The sequence below is a fragment of the Pithys albifrons genome, chromosome 6 (assembly GCF_047495875.1).
Source record: "Pithys albifrons albifrons isolate INPA30051 chromosome 6, PitAlb_v1, whole genome shotgun sequence".
NCBI lineage: Eukaryota > Metazoa > Chordata > Aves > Passeriformes > Thamnophilidae > Pithys > Pithys albifrons.
This window is the reverse complement of record NC_092463.1, coordinates 36,557,843-36,578,633: the sequence shown is the minus strand read 5'-3', so window position 1 is coordinate 36,578,633 and position 20,791 is coordinate 36,557,843. Positions and strand designations below refer to the sequence as shown.

Here is a 20,791-nt window from a genome sequence, read left to right as displayed (position 1 = left end):
ATATCACAAACTATAGATTCCTGATTCTCAGTGGCACATGAGATCTGCCATGACTGTCACTGTGCCCAGCTCAATAAACAAAGAACATGCAGTCAAAAGGGAGAAGCACAGAGAGATAAATGCCAATTCCAGTCTCAAAACAATTAAGTTCAAACATCAACAAGTCTGAACTGCAGTTCTGCACCACAAAACCATAAGTGAGAGCTACTCATGTCTAGACCACAACCAAAGATGAAAATTGACGTTACAGCTATAATTTTGTACTGAAATTACTTATTGATGCTCATCTTCATAGGTAAGTTTGCAGCTCCACTGACACTTAGGCAGTACTTTTTTTTTTCAATAGTGAAGCTGTAACAGTAATAAGGAAATGAGGATATCTATTCTGCTTTGCTAGTGAACCATAATGAGAGCTGTATTTTTTCCAAAACTACTTAAAACTGCACTATAGAACATAAATGCTGCAGAGAGAGAGAATGAAGCAGCCATCTTGTATACAGTAGAGTCATGTTTATAATGATGTTAATTAAAGAGCTCTTTCTGGATCACAGGGACCACCAGTATAGATCCCCATAGCCATATTACCAGGTTACCCTTGGTGGTCCAGTTCTCCAACAAATCAAGAGCTGAGCAAAGAACAAGTCTTAGGGAGCAAAGCACAGAGGAGCATCATCACTGCTACCTGCACCAGAAACACGTACAGATTCCAGCACCTCCCGAGAGGTGATCTTTACTCTATGGAAAGTATGAAAGTTAATGGTGAAAAGTTAAATGAGACAGTAGTTAAGAGGGCTATGAGAATCTGATCTTTGTTGTTTTTAAGTTTTACACAATAAGAACAGCAGTATCTGAGCTTCCCCAAAAGCAAAGCTTTGTTTTATCACGTAGAGAAAAGCCAAGTGAGTCTTCAGTGAGCTTACTGTTGCGCTTTTTTCCCCCCTCCAGTACTCCATAAAATGACAAAAATGTATTTCTCTTCACTTTAACTGCAAAGACATTAACCTTATGCAACTGCTGATATATTCAAACTTGATTCAGCCAAGACTAACATGTTTAGCGGACCAGAAAGATAAAAGAAGACATTTTTCATGATCCAGAAAAATTTCCATTGAACTTTAAAAGTTAGCTTTGAAAATATACTTTTAAGGATGAAAGATCCAGTAGAACCCTTTTTCAATAATAATAATAATAAAAGTACTTAAAAGAATGCCTAGAGGAGAAAAAAACAGCTACGTGCCCTGAAAATGAAGGAAACGGAAAGTCAACGTTTCACTTTCTGAAAACAAATACTGATTCTATGGAAATGTTTCACTTTGCAAACATTTGTCAGGGCATAGTCCCTCTCTAGAGACCTCCAGTGACTGGATAAATGTTGTATACTTTAGGTGTGTCATGTTGCCCTCATATGATTTCATGCAAAAGAAACACTGAATTGTTAATACCCCATCTCTCAACGCAGCCAATGGCTCTCTCGTTGACATGGGTTGCAGAACAGCCAACTAAAGATTCGAGACAAAGCTCTTTAGTTAATACCATGAAGAGATGGAAGTGTCAAAAAAAACCCAGCAACGCAACTGAATCTGATTACCTGTCAATGCCTTAAATTATGCCTTCTGTAACTACAGAGTGAGATTCTACAGCATAGGGAGAGCAAAAAACCCCACCAGCTCAGCTCCTATTCCTTCCAATTCAGCATCTACCTGTCTTCAGCTGTAACAGGCAGATAAGGCTTGTAGCCATCCACTTTTCTGTTGGTCCAAATATACCATTAGAGAGCTAAGTCCAGCATTTCACTTACTTCTGCAACCTTTTTCACAATCTGTTCAGGCTGTCTGTGAAATTATGAATGCCTTCAGTGTTGCAAATCTTTTTTGCAACTCACGCAGATGGGAGATTTAAGTATAGATCTATGAAAAATAAACTAAGAAAATTTAAGTCCTTACTAACCACTGTAATTTCTTAACAAGGTGTCCTACACAGATTTCAATTTCACTTTGGCAGTTTCTTGCTCTTGGCTGTACCATCTTTGAACAATTTTTTTTATCCTCAGTTCTTCATGATGTGAAAAATGCTTTAAGTTAATTCATTAGAATGCTCTTTGCATTTTCTACAATATGCATCTTATTACTACTGCTTTATATTTTTCAACCACAAAACTTGATCAGAATCTATCTAAAGCTTTTTCTTTCCTAAGGAATTGTCCAAAGTAAGAGATACAAGCTATAAACTTGCTTCCCTCCACAGATCTCATTGTAACTGCAGAGAACAATGACAGATTTGTATAGATAATCAAAACAATGGCAGTTCATAAGAATACTATCAAATACATATTTTTCTCTGAAAGAATGAAAATACTGTGATACAATTTATCTTAATAATTGCTTTCTTGGCTTAAAAACCTCAAAAAAACCAGAAAACCCAAAATCACACTGGAGAAATCCAAATTTAAAACCATTTTTAGTCTAGCCTAGAAAGCCTTAACACTCCCCAGTCAGATAAATTTGTTTTCTGTGCTGATCAGAATTCTCCTAAAATTTCTGTCAGATGCTATTTCTGCCTTGGGTGCTTTAGGTGATTCCACCAAGCCTATGAACAAGGTAATATTTTGATATACTTTTTCCAAGTGCACTAGTTAGGAACACTTAGCTCTAACACTTAAAACAACGATGCAGTAGTTCCAGAATACCATCCAACATAGGGAAACAAAATCCCAGAGTACTTCATTTTCTGGTTAATCATGTAGGAAAGGTATTTCCTTTTGGCTATTCATGCTGTCTTTTGACTAAATAAAACTAAGATTAAAAGCAGTCTTCAGATACTTAGATAAAACTCTTGTGAATTTTTTCAGACAAGATTTTGGGCAGCAATGAAAAGCCTTTTGCAAAGAAGACACGTACCTCCGGCTCTCCAATGGGCGCCCGTCACTAGAGATACTCCGGGGAATGTTGGCTCGTTCCGGGGGTGGCATTTTCCCCTCTCCTTTTCCAGAGCCAATCCTAGATGGCACTGGACTTTGTATTTGAGATGGTACTGGAGCCACATGAGGTCCCTGTCCTTTGCTTGCATTTCGCTGCCATTTGTTATTATTTCTGAAGGGAAATTTGAACTCATAATTCATTCCTTCATTCACTTTGTACTCCATCACTGGCATACGGTAGTTTTCTGAAGAACTTCTGGAAACGAAAGAATTATGATGTTACTATAAAAAATAAAATAAATACATCCAGTTCACAAGAAGAGAAATCTGAATACAGAGAAATCAATTCTATAGAAGAGCAAATATAAGATTTTGCTTCTTAGAAACAAAATATTTAACAAATTTTAGAATTATTGAAATGTTTAGGTTGGAAAACACCTTTCAGATCCTTGAGTCCAGCCTTTAACTTAGCATTGCCAAGTCCATTAAACCATGTCTAAGCAGCACATCCACACATCCTTTAAACATCTCCAGTGATGGTGACTTAACCATTTCCCTGGGCAGCCTGTTCCAGTGCTTGACAATCCTTTTGGTGAAGAAATTTTTCCTAAAATTCAATCTAAACCCCTTCTCACACAACCTGAAGCCATTTCCTCCTGTCCTGTCACTTCTTACCTGGGAGAAGAGACTGATCTCCATCTTGCCACAACCTCCTTTCATTCAGGTAGCTGTAGAGAACAGTAAGGTCTCTCTGGAGATTCCTTTTCTCCAGGCAATACAACCCCAGCTCCTTCAGCCACTCCCACAGCACTTGTGCTCCAGACCCTTCACCAGTTCTGCTGTCCTTCTGTGGACACACCACAGCACCTCAGTGCCTTTTTTGGGGGGGGGGGGGGGGGGGGGGGGGGCAAAACTCGACACAGTATTTGAGATGTGAGTACAGGAGGACAATCACTTTCCTTGTCCTGCTGGTCACACTATTGCTGATACAGGCCAGGATGCCATGGACTTCTCAGCCACCTGGGCACAGACTGGATCATGTTCAGCCAGTTGCTGACAAGCACCCCCAGGTCCTTTTCTGCCAGGCAGCTTTCCAGCCACTCTTCCCCAAGCCTGTAGCACTGCTTGGGGTTCTTGTGACCCTAACACAGGACCTGGCACTTCACCTTGCTGAACCTCATACAACTGCCCTCAGCCCATTGATCCAGCCTATCCTGATCCCTCTGCAAAGCCTTCCTACCCTCCAGCAGATCAGCACTCCCACCCAACTTAGTGTCATCTATGAACTGACAGAGTGGACTCAATCCCTTTGTTCAGACCAATGGTTAAGATATTAAACATGACTGGCCCCAATACTGAGCCCTAGGAAACACCCAGACAAGCTCAGACTTAAAATATTTGTTCTTTTTGAGACACATCTTTCTGATGTAGAGACATTAAAAGTCAAGAGTCCCACGAAATAAGGCACTACACTTAATTTTCAAACATCTTTGGCTTTAGAGTACCTCAGCTGATAAATCTGCACATTATGAAAACAAAACATTTGTTTAAAACTGCAGATGTCAAGCCCAAAAGATATCCATTGCTTTCTGGGGAACAGAAGAGCATAAAAATTGAACTAGAACAGGCCATAAGCTAATGCAGTCCACATAAGAAGCAGGGCAAACTTCTGCATACATTTCAAATGAGATATTTGGAAAACAGATGTGACCTTCAGCTTCAGTGAGGATAATTTTGGTATTTCTCTTGACAAGTTTCTGTATCTCTAAGTGGGTATTTTTTAGCATGATTACTTTATCTACACACATCAGTATCTTATGGGAAGAAAAATCAGCAATCAGTGCAACATTTTGAACTCATAGCTCTTCCTCTACGTGACTACGCCATGAGGGGTGAGAAATACCAGTATCCCTTCCCAGTGAAAATATAAAACACCAGAGAACTTGTATCTGGTCATGCTGACATTAGCAAGTAGCGCAGGCTAATAGGAGAAGACAAGTGAAACAGTTCATGCTGAGGTCTTTCTGTCCCATAAAATAAACCCATTTTTGGCCTACCCTCTAGTCTTGACCTGTAAATTAAAGTAGCAGTTGGAAGGCATGAGGTGTGCTTCTGAAGCACATGTAGTCGAGCTTCACCTGAAAGTGCTCCCAGGCTACTTTGATGTGATCCACTGCACAGGAGATGGGGATGATCAGCTGATTTGTTTTCAAAGTCCACAACTGAACTAAAATACTGATATCATTGTTTTTTATTTTCTCTTCATATTCTATATTTCTGCTATTCTTTCCCCAGTGCTTATGTGCTTCAGTAGTTTGGGGTTCTCTTCTTTTTTTCTTGTTGTTTTGTTGGGTTTTTTCAGACATAATCCCAGTTTAAGAAGAAGGAATACACAATTTCCTCTTGATGCTGTGTCCTTAACTTCAAGGTCAGCAATCAGTCCACTAATGAGTTCAGGGGCAATGTTTTAATGACCATGGTTTAGCAGAGATATAACCATAATAAGGCCTTTCTCTGCATAGGGCATTGAAATATGACTTGAGGTATCTGGATATATTTTTGCATCTGCTGATGACCTTGTACACGTGCCTGTTGTCAAGTCAGCTTATCTAACTGCATCCCTGATCTTCCTCTTAATGCTAATCAATTTATTGGGATAGGGACTGCTTCTCATATGAATGTACTGTTCCAAGCAGAACAGATCTTCATTTTAGTTACAGTCTGCAGAAGTTACTGTAGTAGAAATATTAAATGACCTCCAGAGGACACAACAAAAGGACTCCAATTTCAGAAAACTGATTGCCAAAAAGAAATTGCTTTGTGCAAACATTTAAGTGAAGTCTCTAGTACTATATGTAGGACAGCTGCAAATTCAGGACAGTTTCTGAACTTATATGATTTTGATAGAGTAAGCAGGATCTAGAGCTGCTTTATGGAATTTTATCACTAGCAATAACTCACCATGAACATTTGCTCACTACAAGACAACAAAACTCACTGAGTACAGTATTTCAAAAAGTGCAGTCATTTCTCTTACTGCTATGGGTTTGGACACACTAACCGTAAGCCTGCTTTTGGCTGTACTTAATTTAGTTCAGAATAACAGGATCTCTGCTTTCCACACAGACTTTTCTGCTCTAATCCTTTTGCAATGACTGCAGCTGAACTTTCCATTTGCTTGAGCTGCTAAATACTGTTCGAAAGCTTTCCAAATACCTCATGGGCGACCTTATGTCACTGCTCATTTTAATTCCTGACATGTATTCAATTTTCCACTGACAACTAAAGGACAGATAAAACAAACTCCTTTGCTCCTGTTTTCCTACCATTTACAAAAGGAGTTAATACTGCTCACAGTAAAAACAAACACAGATCTTTTATGCAAGGTCTTTGCTCAAAGACATGATTTCATATCAATGTAATAAATATGCATTTAAGTTCAGCTCCAACATTAAGCAGACAAGGATTTAGCTACTACCCTACAAAGATACTGACTGATTAGAAAGCAGCCATGCAAAGTGCTCTGTCTCCTATTCCAAGGAACACACTGAACTTTGCTAACTGCACTGACTTCTTGGCAAATCTAGCATAAATCTTCAGCTAGCCTGCAGGCAAATTTATTCTACTAAAGATCATTTCATTTTAATCATATAGCATTTGCAAGATGCAAACACGGGATATCAGGAATATGGGAATCAGATTTAGTGATGTGGCAGAATGCTACAGACAAATGTTGAGAGGTCAGACAGGAGCAGTCAAAATAATAAAAACGATCATGTGAATTCAGGAAAAATAGAGGGACTTAAGGTACAGTTTAACAAAAATGCACACATTGCTGCTTATTTCTGATCAAGCAACATTTTTAAGCTATAAAAGCAATAGTATAGTTGACACAAGCTTCAGACTTCACATGGATGGGAAGTGAGAGAGATGCAGCAAGATCAACTATTGAGTAAAGAACAAATACTGTTTGAAGCAATTTCTCTGGCTAGATCCACTACCTTTGATAAACCCTTATCATTTAAATCCTTACTTACTGTGAAAATAGAAAAATGTAAATCTCTTCATTGCTTTCAAGAATTACATGCACAGGCATTACAAATTACCAACAAATAGGATAGCAGGCAGGGCAGTATGACTCATTTTGGTGCATGCTGAACACACAATTGTCCCCAAGAAGTTGTTTGATTCCCATGTTAAATTCCACGGAATTCAAAGATAACACGCACTTCTTCACATAATTATTAAATTTTGGTATTCAACTAATATTTTGGGTGGCCTACAGACAGAATATGGGCAGTTTTTCTTGTTCTCCTCTTTGGCCTTACAGTACCAGATGCTACGTTAGAATTATACCATGGTTTCTTCTGCCATGACCCCAAAAATAAGATACAGTTTCAGAGCAGACAGATCCCATACAATACCTGCGAGGTGTGCAGTCCTCATATGGAGGGACAATGACGACCTTCACTGTTACTGATGTTCTGAGCAGATCAATCATCTGCTCATGACTCAGAGTGGCCACAGCCACCTTGCAGATCTCCACCAGCCGGCTGCCCTGCCGCAGTCCCGCCTGCCACGCGTAGCCGTAGGGCTCCACATCTGCCACAATGCCCTCGTAGTTCACATGGAAACCAAGTTGACCCAGACCATTCCTACGCAGAGTCATCTCCACTGTTTCACAGCCCTTAGTCACAAGCTGAGAAGTGAAACAGAGACAGAATTAACAGATTGAGAGACTTCCAACGCTAACAGAGGTTTTAAGGGTCCCTTTTTTATACAATCAACCAACTCCCAAGACAATGGTGGGACACGATCAAGGAATATGCAATGCAGTCCCAGGCACGTGATCAGCCAAGATGGATCTTGTCACGCAAACTAGTGTTTTCAGTAGAATCAGGTTAGCCTTGGAATTTTTACTGAAACCACAGGAATTTCAGAAGGCACACGGCAGCACACTACAGAAAAACACGAGGAGTTACACAAGTACCTCTATCTTTAACGGTTTAGTAACCAAATAAACATTCTACATTTCTAGCTATTTCACTAAGCTCCAAGATTACTTTCAGTCAAAATGTGGTGGCATGCAGCTATGAAGCACAGTAACCTGGGGACTATGCCAACTCTTCTATGTCCCATGAGCATGAATACCATCAAATGCAATTTAACAGGGCCTTGATTTCCTTCTTTTTCTGGTCATTATACAACTACAGTTGTGAAGTTACAGGAAAGACAGTGAAACATAACACGTCCTTCCATAACTTAACTGGATAAAAAATGAGCATGGACAGATCTTTCACAGACAGATATCATGATTCACTGCATTCTTAGTTTTACCACATGCATTCAGAGAATATCTGAAGGTTGCAAAGGGGATTGAAACTGTACCCTGCTGGCAACATACTAAGTCAATCTCAAAGACACTGCAGTTTCATTTGAAACAAGATATAACAAGCCTATAAAACAGAGAAAGGGAAGGAAAACAAGACAAAGAAATACTGGGACACTTCTGTAGTTGTTGTGTGGGAACAAATTACACATCTGAAGCACTTGGTCTTGTGAATATACTGGGATATTTTTGACACACACAACCAGCTGAGGTTGGCTGTTATCTGGTAAAAGTGAAAACTATATTGGATTTTGAGAAATAAGAGCAGGAAAGTCCTTACAGATTTCATGACAAACAATTAAAACAGTTTTAGGAATCTCAGGCATTACTTAAATTTAAGCTTTACTTGGCAGCTGGGTGAGAGAAGGAAGCAAAGGGGAACCAAACAAGATAACACATTCTAACCTCCAGCCTTTTGACGATCTCTTTGATATCATCAATGTTGCTGATGAAGCTCTCCAAAGAAACACATTCACCTCTCTCATAGAATATTTTGATATTTGTGTCCGTTGAAGTCCACCCTATCACATCTCGACAGGAGCAATTGAACACCACGCTTTTTGTGTCCTGTTCAATGAGGACTACAAACTCATTAGAGATGCCTAGGAGACAGTCTATTTCCATGCCCTTGCTGTAGTCTTTTGCATGCACACTCCATACAATCGCACCAGAACTATAGATCTCTGCTCCTGGATAAGGTTTGGACTTTTCTTTCTTTTTTGAAGCAAGTGAGATGAAGGGAAACTTGCCAGAAGGGTCAATAGGTGTGTTGGTGACATTCTTCTCTGCCAAGTCTTTCAAGTACTCTTGCCGGGTCCTGGTGGCCATTGCGCGGAACTTCTCTGACTTATGAGCAGCATTCTCTGCATTAATGACTTTGGCTAGTAAGAAGTCCCTGAACACATTTGACTTAGGAAATGTCACACCTTTTGGAATAGGTGGTCCAAAGGATGGTACATCTCTGGATCTTGTCACAGCAACACTAAATAAAAGAAAAAGGAAGAAACAGTGTTTCACTCTATACAGTTTTTGCATACAGAAAATACATTCCCTTTTACCCTTCAATTTTTTCTTTTCTTTTCTCAGCAATATGCCTATATTTACATATTCATGTTGCCAGTGTGGAGATTATCCTTCCCTTACTGAATATATAGAGGGTCACTTCTTTTTTGCATATAGGCACTTCTGAGTCATTCCCATTACTACAGCTTAAAATTGCCGGGGTTTTTTTGACAAAGTAATCCCTCATGTGTGATAGTTCTGAATTCTGATTTCAGTACAAAACGAAAATTTCCAACTCACACTATTACGAAGCCCACCTTAGAATTTAGCTACCTAATGATGAAAGCCTCATCTGAAAGCAACATAAAAGGTATGATCAATACTACAGATACAGATTAAATGAACATATTAAAAAGGTATGTACAATAAAATCATCTCACAAGGCCAGTTTCACTGTGAAAATCATCTTCTGGTGACTGAATGCACAGGTACATCACACTACTGGTTTGTGTTTTACATTTCTGGATTGAAAACCTCACTAGCTGATACTGCATGATAGTGATAGAAGTAGATAAAAAAAAAACTAGAAATAAATTTCTGAAAAGTCTCCAGATACATAGTGGAAATAGAGACTTTCTTTTTCAACTCTTCCTTTTAGTTTCTGTACCAAGTGATGGGCTGATAATAAAATTGCCTTAGGCAACGGGGATAAGCTTAGCTATTCTCAACTGTCAATTCTCTTCTGATATTAATCAGATGAGTTGTTGGGCATCACTGAAGATGTGACATTCCAACACAGTACCATTCACCTGGCAATCTGTCCAAAAAGACTGACAACTGCACTTCAATAGTTTTGTGACAAGAAATGCTCCCACAGTTTGAAAAGGATTTAGCACATATTTATAACTAGATTTGAAAAAGCATTACCTAATTTTGGCCAAAATACCACAGTAATGGAGATAAGAAGAATATGTTGAAACTTAATCGCATTAGAAAACTATGTGAGGTGTCATTTAGAAAACAAGCTGGCATTATTTTCAAATTTTGTTTTTATCTGAATCCTTAAACATAACCAGAGAAATCTCCCCCAAATACTAGGAATTGAGACTGCAGAGTAGATCTTTTGAGAGAGTACACAGGAACACCAAAAATGGAAATGAAGCCATCCAATCTTTAACCATACCTTCTGGTTTTGAGTGGTGGAGTGTTTTGTTAGGTTGGTTTAGTTTTGTTGTTTGGAGGGGTTTTTAAATTATACTTTCTCACAACTGATATTGAAAGATGTCACTGCAGTCAAGTTTCCTCCAAACATAGGCAGCATATCTATGCAACAGGGGGTGCTCATGAAGCAACTATCTGACTCACCTTCCGTGGTCCTAAAGGGTCTGTTATTAAGAGATGGAAGCCTAAGTGTTAAACACAATTACCAAGTGCAATGAAAAACTAGCAGTAAGATTTGATTTGATTTGGTTTTCAATATCATGACTCACAGGGATAAGATTTCAAACTTTAATGCCTGCTAGAGGAGTTCTAAAAAGCAAGTGATGCCAACAGAGACACCAGACTTCTGAAATATTGTTTATCTTAGTTGGGAAAGAGAATCACTGGCCAAGACAGTGCTTTATTCCTTTTATGTAGGTTTTTTATATATAAATTCCAGTACATTTTATGCTATATGGTTTCCTGTTTTGTCTAGAATTATGAATCGATGAAACTGTTCCAAATAATTCAGTGAAAAAGAGGTCAGACTAACTGAAAAGTTTCCTAGAAAAACTTTTCATAATAGAATTCTCTAAGTTTAAATAAGCGTTTGCACTGAGATGGCAGAAAAAGACAGAATTTTAATCTTAAAGACAGTACAGAGAATATACAATATTCTGGTGGTCTCCAGTATCACTCACAATGATTTTTCCTACCTGCTTCCCCCACTCCCCTTAAAGTTTAAGCTTATCCTATCACTGAAGCCAAAATTACTATTAAGTAACCAGTAACAGTTCCAGGCCTGGTAGTTGTAAACACTTGAAAAATGAAGTGATTCAGGAGTCTGAAAGTCAGAAATAGAACCCTCAAATATTTAAATTTATTACAGCTTAGCAAGTACAAACCTTTCCTATGCCTTTTAAAAAAGAGAAATTGAAAATATGCAGTCATATTATTTAAAATAATAGCCCAAAGCAGATCTTGGTCTATGCTGTAATATGCAATTCAAATGGAAAATGCATCTGCAGCCCTTGTGGATGCATTTCCTACCTTCCCTTTACTTCAAAATGATTTTCTGTACAGAGTTGAAACATATGTCTAAGAGTTTAAGAACAAGCTGCGTCCACATAAATTATATAACAGTCGAATTTGTCAATGAGATGCATGAAAATGAACATTCCTATTTCAGGAGAGTTAATACATGCACAAAGGGGTTTTTTTCTGAGGAAAAGCATTTGAACCTTCTATACATACTTGAAAAAAAAATACACCACCTCAGACACTGCGGTCTTTGATTTTCCTCTAAATATACTTTTTCATAAAAATAATATCCTTAAGTGAATACTTATATTACAGTGAACACAAGTTAATTCTAACGCTACCTAATTTCAAGGTATCTACTCTTCTAAATCCACTGCTCAACATTTCCTATTTTAAATGAAAAAGCTTTATAAAAGTTTTCTGAGGTCAGTCAATACTTAAAAATAAAAATACTTTCAGAGTTTAGGATATAACAAAGGTAAAAAGTTTCACTAATCATGAAAGGATGTGCTTGTAACATAGGTTTGCAATACAATTAAAAAAATATGCTAAACAGGAGTCTCATCTTTCAATTTTTTATTATATTTCACTAGAAATTACTATTGATAGCAACCAATAGACAATTACCCTTTCCTGTTAATCATATTACTTTAAGGTCACACAGACTATTTTTTTGTCTGCATAATTCTTTGTAATTTCTTTGTTGGACTGCAGTGAGATGAGAAATTAAAATATTTCAGAGACCTTAGCTTCTTTCTGAAAGGTTAAGTCTTACTTTTTAACTGTGTTAATTTTAAAAATGCAACACAAGCTCAGATGACCAAATTCTGTGACCAAGAAATGGAGGGTGTTTTTGTTCTTTTCTCTATTTCTTTCAATGCAAAAATATTCCTCTAGCATCCTCTTAATAAAGAGAATAAAAAGGAAATGAGAAAGCCATTTTAAAGTAATTTCCAAATGCTTGATACGCACGTGCACATATAAAGTAAACAATATACTGCGGAGAGAAAGGACTTCACACAACAAACCTATGAGATTCATAGTGAAGACATTTTATTACACATAGCCCACAGTTTATATATGGTTAGAACTACAGCTTATTGGCTAAAAAGAGTTACACGCCACCACGCTAGAAACTTCAATTGGTTAGAACCCATATCTCACAAGTCCAATGATTAGGAGAACTTATCCTAGATGTTTTCAAGAACCTCTCCAGGGGCTGTGAGAAACCTGAGGAGCTCCCATTAGAAAGCTCTCAGGAGTTGTTACTCCTCCAAGCAGGTGTGACTTGTTTATTCTTGGCTGCCTTCAGTCTCACAGGGTCTTCTATAGATCTGAACTGCTCACTTGTGATTTTACTGTACCAACACACATACACACACCCTGACATCAGGCATTTCCTCACTGGGTGTGTTTCATTTACATACTCCTACTTCTTAAAAAGTGCTCTAAATTCACACAGCCCAAAATCTGCCCAACCCCTATCTTTTGTTACATTTCCCTACTGAGAATTGAAGAGAATGACCTCCCTTTGCACTCAAACCGCACGTTTCCAGTGACTGTGGCAAGAGGTACCTGTAACAGACGCTGTCGGTGCAGGGCCCGTGCACTCTCACAATGACAAAGACGTGCTGGAAGTGGGACCGAATGTTTTTTGGGCTGAATGGTTGTGCTCCAGGCTCCTGGAAAACTATTGTCACAATATCATTTCCAATATGTCGCTTTCTCAGAAGCTTTAAGACAAAGAGAAAAAAGATGCATAGGTTAAAACACAGACTTCCCACAAATTTTCCATTATTTATTTCTCATTATTATAAATTACTCTTGTTCAATTTCTTTCCCCAAGTGATACTTCAAGTTGAAAACTGAAACAAATTAGGATTCACGTAGCAAACACCATAATTAGTTATTCATGTAATAAATTTCAGGCATGGGAGTTTTCATAACAATTTCATTTTCATATGTAGCATACAGAAAGAATTTATAAGGGAAAATTTTAAGCTAAACAAAGGGGAAAAACAACAACAAACTCTGCTACTATCAAAAGTAATCAGTGATATGTGAAAGCAGGAAAACATTCCTCATGTCACACTTTTTTACAAACCAGTGGTAGGTTCTATTTCAAGTTGAAAATAGTTGTCATTGTCCTTAAGACACTGTATAATAACTTTGTTACGCTTCTTCCAGTAACTACATGACTGCAGTAGAAGACAAGATAAGCTACAAAGTAGTAGAACATGAAGTGTACAAAACTAAAGTAAAATGAATTCTATGTTAATTTCTACTGTAAAAGGAAGTTTCTATTTTATTTGCAGAAGTACAAAGCATCATTTTTAGAATAAAATGCATATATATCATTCACAACATTATGGTTTGGTGTTTAACAAGACTAAAGTACTTTAGTGTAACAAAGCAGATCAGCCTACACAGCTCTTCAGTATAATATAATTAATAACAAAAGAAAAAGAAAGAGGGATAAAAAGGATTTTGACAAAGGGATTTTGACTCCTGTCTTCTTGTATAGTGTGCTGGACCACCTACTCATTACCTGATTCTGTGCATATTACAATTTGCCAAATGCAAACCTTAAAGGGCAATTGACTTAGCTGTAGAGGGTTTAAAGTAATTTAAAGCCATTAAGTACATTATGGTCCTTTTGACATAAGATATGAACTCTTATTCATGTAACACAGATGTGCTACTGACATTACTGTATATTATTTACTATGTGAATGAATAATGTATATTATTTACAAAGTAATGCACAATTAAACAGAAAACAGTCCAGTGGAGAAATATCTACCTATGATGTACCTACAGTGATCTGTTTTGCTCATCTTCCTAACACAAGCACAGCCACTTTTACTTTTGGTTCCTTAAGTGTTTTCTTCATTAGTAACAAATGAAAGTTGTCATGAACATTCAATAGTTCATCTACTTCTGAGAAGGAGGGAAAAAAGAATTCTAAATAGGCATAGCCCATTTTACCTGTTGCTTGTTGTTTGGAGTATAGGGCAACATAGTAGAAACATGGAACATGATTTCATAGTCCTTGTATGTTGTGTATAGAGAGTGAGTACCTGTTGAATCAGCTGCAGTTAAAGAAAAAAGACAAAAGAAAAGCATTATTTAAAAAAAAGTTTAAAAACAGAACCTCATTATTATCAAAGAAAATGCTCAGTCAAAACAAGAATTCTTGTTCACCCTCAATCCTAGCTGAAATATCAGCAAATAAGAACTTAATTCAGAGTTTTATTCACCTGCCAAAGCAAATGCTGCATGTAGATGGCCTGTAGAATTTTGCATACTTTTCCCTAAGAAAAACTTCTTAGAAATAGGAAATTTATACCAGAAGATCCTGAAGAAAGCCTATTTAAGCATGAAAAGTGTAAAGTCTGAGATAATTTTCAAGCACCACCCAATGTCTTGGAATGAAACTGAACTGTAAGGAATGTAAAAGCAACTTTAAAAAGCAAGGTAGACAGATACTGCAAAATAATACCATGATCTGATGTATAATTAAATTGCAATGGACATATAACCCACAATAAGACAGAATAGGTTCTCTGAAACATAAATATCAGTACTCTAAATTAACTTAATGAAGTCAGATAAAACCTTCACTAGAACAGGTGCTTTTTGGACAGGAACAGGCAAAACTCCAAATAGGACGTTGGCATGCTTGGAACCAAGGATGGAAACAGCCCACAGCAATGGCATCATGATGCTGGTATACTGATCAAAGGTACTCTCACCTGTTTGGGTTCTGGCCATCCTGTTTTAAAAGTTATAGAAGAAAAAGAAGTGATCCAGGAACAGGCCACAGAAATAATTATAAATGGATGGAGATACTTTCATGCGGAAAGAAAATGATAAAAACTAGGATTATGAAGTTTAGAATGAAAAAAAAGAAATTACTGAGTTTACAAAGTGTTGGTTGAAAACAACACTGGATTAAATGACAAACTGTGAACTTCTGGTTTTACTTTTCCTTTCTTTCAGTCTCAAAAAAGTGACCTTGAAAAATGTTTGATTCATGTAAGTAGTAACACATTTAAAGATGAAATAGTGAGTATATTCTATTAAATACAACTACCGTCCACAATGTAAAAAGACTGTTTTCAAACAGAATTTTAAAAATAACTAGCTTTATACATATATGGGGAAAAAAAAAGCATCCTGGTTATCTGAAGTTATATAAACATGCTATTACATTATATAATTCCTAAATTATATAAATAGATAATACTAATAACAGCATATTTTAAAGAACTGTTAAAAACTACATATTCTTTTTTTATTATTATTAGCAAAGACACGAGGCTACTAAGAAGATAATAGCTCTGAGGATTGTGAGGCATTTACAGCTACAGTTTCTTTACCCAGATTCTGGGTATAATAAACACTGAGAAGTTCAGATTCAGAATAATAAAAGAGAGGTAGCTCTACTGTAAGTGAAAAACCACAAAATGATCCAAAATATAAAATAGAAAGTTTTCTACATAAGAGCTGCATAAGAATTTTGCATTTTCAGATCACCTACATGGAAAGAAATGAAAATTAGAAATAAAAGATTCCTACAACCTTACAAAAATAGTAGTTCTCAGTTGAAGTTTCAAGGAGATTGAGCTGTCTTTTCCACCATTCAATACTGCCAGTAGGATAAACTAGTTAACTGCTAAATATTTTTTTAATGCTAATTAGAACAGCAGGACAGCTGAAAGGGAATAATTTCATCTTGCACTCCTGTTCACAGCACCTCCATCCTTGGCCTGTTCACTGCAATGCACACTGAAGGAGGGGGATGCACCTGACAGTAAACTAAACATAAATGTAACTCTTATTGGCTTTATTTGTCTGTCTTTAAAGATGCTAATTTGTACATCCTCTTTCATAAATAGAACATACAAAAATATCCCAAATAACTGGAAAGAGGGAGCAAATGTGAAAATACAGGGAAGTGAGCGAGACACACAAGGGAAGGAAGGTCTCAAAAAAAGGGAAAGGACCCAAAATGGGTTGAGAGAAAAGAATAAAGCAATTCTGATAAAAAAGATGCTAGAATATCTACACATTTAAGAAAAACTTTCAACCTTCCTGGATGGACTTCATCTTAGACAGAAAAGGGTTCATTCTCAGGACAGCACTCATTCTGCAAACTAAATAATCAGGTAATAATCCAAATGACACATTGAATAATTCCAGTTATTTCAAAACACTTCACAGCTCAAATTCCTCTTATTCAAATCCAACTACAAATATAAGTCCATATCCATTACTGGCTGAGCATCTCTCTCACCATTGGGATTTCTTTTTAAAGTCCTATTGTCCTTTCTCTGAAATACAATACAATAATTACAGGTGTTTGTTTTAAATCAAATCAAATCCCAGCCATTGCAGCAAATCACAAGATTGCGCACTGGAATAAAATCCATCATTTCAAGGTCAGAACTGTGAGCCCTCACTGCAAACTACTTCAATTTCCTTCTACTTCACAGAGGCCCAGGGATCTACAAATTCATTAGCACCTTTTTACACTGAAGACATCCCCTCTTGCCATCCCTTTATGGTACAGCTATTCATATCTTCCAAGCTTTGTCCCATTACTGGATTTGGCTACTTAGCTCAGGTGTTATCTGATCTTTTCTATCTTCCACCATTAATCACCTTAATCCTTAATCACCTTAATCTTCTGTCCTTCCAATGACTCTCAGCTATCTCCACAAGGATTGTCTTAACAGAGTCACATTTAAGTGGTTTTTCCCAACACCAACAGTGCTCAAAACTGACTGACACCACTGGAAAACTGCTGAAAATTCACCTCACTGAATCCACAGGACTGTCAGCTGCTTCTACAGAAGATTAAACAACTTCTGCACTACAAAACTGTATAAAATCCATTACAAGTAGAAAATCAAACTCAGTGTTTCAAAGGAAAACACTGCAAGGAATTCTAGGAGAACAAAAAGGTAAACGATACTGATGAGATAGGACAGCCATTCCTACAAACTGCCGCAGAGCTCACAATTAAAAGCATGAGAACAAAAATTTCCCAAACTTAATGTCGCTCCCCTCTACCTTTGCTGTCAGCAGCTGTCAAAACTACTCTTCTCTCTCTCACATACAAGGATTACAGCAAGCACTCATGTTCAACTTCTGCAATATCCAAGTTGCTTTCAGAAAGAATTTTGGAGTACAGGATCTTTGCAGTTGTAACATACAAGAGTACACATGTAACACAAAGGCAGAGAAATGCAGATGGACTTCCCCCATCTCTTTTTCTGCTTATTGAGCAATTTAGAAACCTCTGACCTCCATTGGCTACTGGTCCCCCAGCAAATGCCTCAGACCCAAGAGTAAGCCTATTCTTATTCCCACATGGTCAGAAAGATGTTATACAGTGTAAGTTAGGAAGGCAATCTGTTTGTATTACTTCATCAAAAACACTGAGTTTTACTGACAACCCCATAAATGAAATGTCAATTCGAAGTCCATTCATTGCCTAGATTTTTTATCTATTTAATAATTTCTGTTCAGTTTTTATATTCTTCTCCCATCTTAGCCAGAAAGACATGCAGTATTTAAACATGCAGTACAGAAACCTACAATTATTAGCTAAGTTTATAACCTTGTCAAATAAACTCCCACAACTCACATTAATCAGCTTTCCTCATTTCCTGCATCAACCACACCACGACTCTGTTGGACACACATGCGTGCACTACCATAGAACAGAAGGTGTCCTGAGTTGGCAGGGACCCTCAAGGGTCATGGAGTCCAACTCCTGGCCCTGCACAGGACCATACACAAGTCACACCATGCACCTGAGAGTATTTTCCAAACGCTTCTTGAACTCTGTCAGGCTTGGAGTGTTGTGACCACTGCCCTGGGGAGCCTGTTCCAGTGCCCAACCACCCTCTGGGTGAAGAACCTCTTTCTGATATCCAACCTAAACCTCCCCTGACACAACTTCAGGCCATTCCCTTGGGTCCTGTTACTGGTCACCACAGAGAAGAGATCACTGCTTGTCCCTCCACCTCTCCTTGTGAGGAAGCTGTAGACTGATGAAGTGTCCCCTCAGCCTACTCTTCTCCAGGGCAGTTGGGCTGCATACATTCCATGTAATCATATTTTATCCAACTCTGAAAGTTGTTACCACGAAACACATTTGTTTACAGGAGTTAATCTCATTCATAACATATTCTTAAGCATCTTAATAGCTGAAACCCCTCAGTGTCAGAATTGAATTTATTTGCTGCTACTTCTGAATTTCTGCATGCCTGCATTATATTGGTTGTTACATACATCATTTCACTCTTTAAAATTCTTTTGTATAAAATGAACACATCCCTCCTACTACTACTTTGGAATTCTGACTTCCTCCTCAACCCAACATCCTTTTTTCCAAGTCTGTCCTCTTGCCTAGTATATAAGAGAAAAAACCAGCAATTTTTCATAGTGAAGTTTTTAAACAATCTGCTTTTCCTTTGACCTAGATGATGAAAAGTGGATCTCAGCAAACCCTAATTTTCTTGTTTGAAGGTGCAAACTTACTGGGCTATGGTTTCTTTTGTTGCAATCTGGGGTGTGAAAGGACTGTCTGTTATGAACAGGATAGGGAAAATAAAAGTGAATGAGTGCCAAAAAAGCCCCCCAACATAAAAGAATTGGCAGTATTCAGACATGACAAACCATTTCTTATCATCCATTAACGAAAGTAAAAGCTTTAAAATTCAGAAAGCCTTATTTAAACCGGGTAAGTTTTGGTTTTAAGTACTTGGCTGTTGTTGGATTGCATCAGCAATTTTGCTTACAAAGGAAATCCTTATTACACAGTAATGCCAGTCAACCACACTGGGTGACTCCTCTATCCCTTACACTTGCAAATTTCTCATTGCAACTAAACTACCTCTGATTAAATCCCTCTTTATGGGGTACAACGTAATTTTTGGTTCTCTTTGAGCCAATCACAACAGAAGAATCTAAGTCATCACATCCTTTGCCTGACACTTCCATTTGCTGTGCTACAAAGCTTTAGAAAGGCATTTATTAGTCTGATTGGAATTAGTGCGTGGTACAAGTAAATGCAGAGCAGGTGAATCCAAGTAACACATGCTACGTGTTTCTTTCTAAATGTCATATGAATTGTTGTTACTGTTTCACTCAGGAGATTTGAGTACTCAACTGAAATGTGGAAAATGGTTTCAAATCCTCCTGCTGTGTAATGGGAGAGGGCTGATAACTCACCAAAAAAGTTTCCTTATCAATGTTTAGGCTGGCTCAGGTGTATTGCAGTCAGGTTTTTCCTTGATGTTGCTTTTACCTCTCAGTTCAAGAGGAGCTGTAAGTCTGCAGTTCAATAGTTAAAACTTTCTCCTGGTGGAGAAGGCCTTGTACAGGCTCTAGACTTTGCTCCTGTGACTAGCACAGAAGTCCCGAAAGTTCATTAGAAGACCTGGATTCTGTTTGTTGAGGACTCCAACTCAGAGCAACTGGATGCTGATCTCCTCCTGGTTTTCGGTGTAACTATAAACAACTTGCTGATGGTCCTATGAGTCCACCCCAGAGTGGAGAACTTGTCTGTGTCATATAGGAACTGTACACAAAGCTCAGTGTAAGTTCTTCATTGCTCACAGAATCCTATGCCTTATTCCTTGTAATAGCAGCAGGGAGCTTCTCCACAAGGCAGAAGCCAGTCCAAGCATTATTGAGCTGATCCAATATACCAATTTAAAATACTGAGAAATAGGACTAAGTGAGGGAGAGGGGGAAAAAAGGCCTGCATTACAACTAGAAAATAAAGTAAAATGACTGAAGTTATAATTTAAAAGATCGCTGTGATGTTTATGACTCTAATGTGATGCCCATAAACTTCCTAGCCACTGCAGGGTAGGTGACATTTTCAAGCTCTAATTCCTATCCAAAGTCTGCAGGCTGCCAGGAGATAGACTGGTTCCCCTCTGGCAGTTCTAGAAATAAACAAACAAAACTTGAAAAGTAGTATCTCTTTTTCACAGTGGGGCTGGCAGAGCTCCAAAGTTAAAGCCCTTGAAGGATCCAATACACCTAAACAGGCTTTCAGTTAATAGGATGCATGAGATTTCTCCTTCTAAAAAAAGGACTTGTTACGGATACTTACCAATTAGGCCCTAACTAAAAATTTCTAAGAACAACAACTATTCTGAAACTGCTTTTTGACAGAGCAACTTTACTTTTCTAAATTTGCATAGATTAAAAATTCT

At 37.7% G+C, this 20,791-nt stretch overlaps 1 protein-coding gene across 9 annotated transcripts in view; it reads right to left on the bottom strand.

Moving 5' to 3' along the window:
• Positions 1-20,791, bottom strand: part of SIPA1L1 (signal induced proliferation associated 1 like 1) — a 211,992-nt gene that overhangs the window by 34,530 nt on the left and 156,671 nt on the right. For all 9 annotated transcript variants that reach the window (XM_071558228.1, XM_071558232.1, XM_071558225.1 and 6 more), the window contains 5 exons: positions 14,538-14,641; positions 13,125-13,282; positions 8,712-9,288; positions 7,342-7,616; positions 2,898-3,173 (listed from right to left, as the gene is read on the bottom strand). In XM_071558228.1, the coding sequence (XP_071414329.1) occupies positions 2,898-3,173; positions 7,342-7,616; positions 8,712-9,288; positions 13,125-13,282; positions 14,538-14,641 (1,390 nt within the window). The remainder of the gene's footprint in view (positions 1-2,897; positions 3,174-7,341; positions 7,617-8,711; positions 9,289-13,124; positions 13,283-14,537; positions 14,642-20,791) is intronic.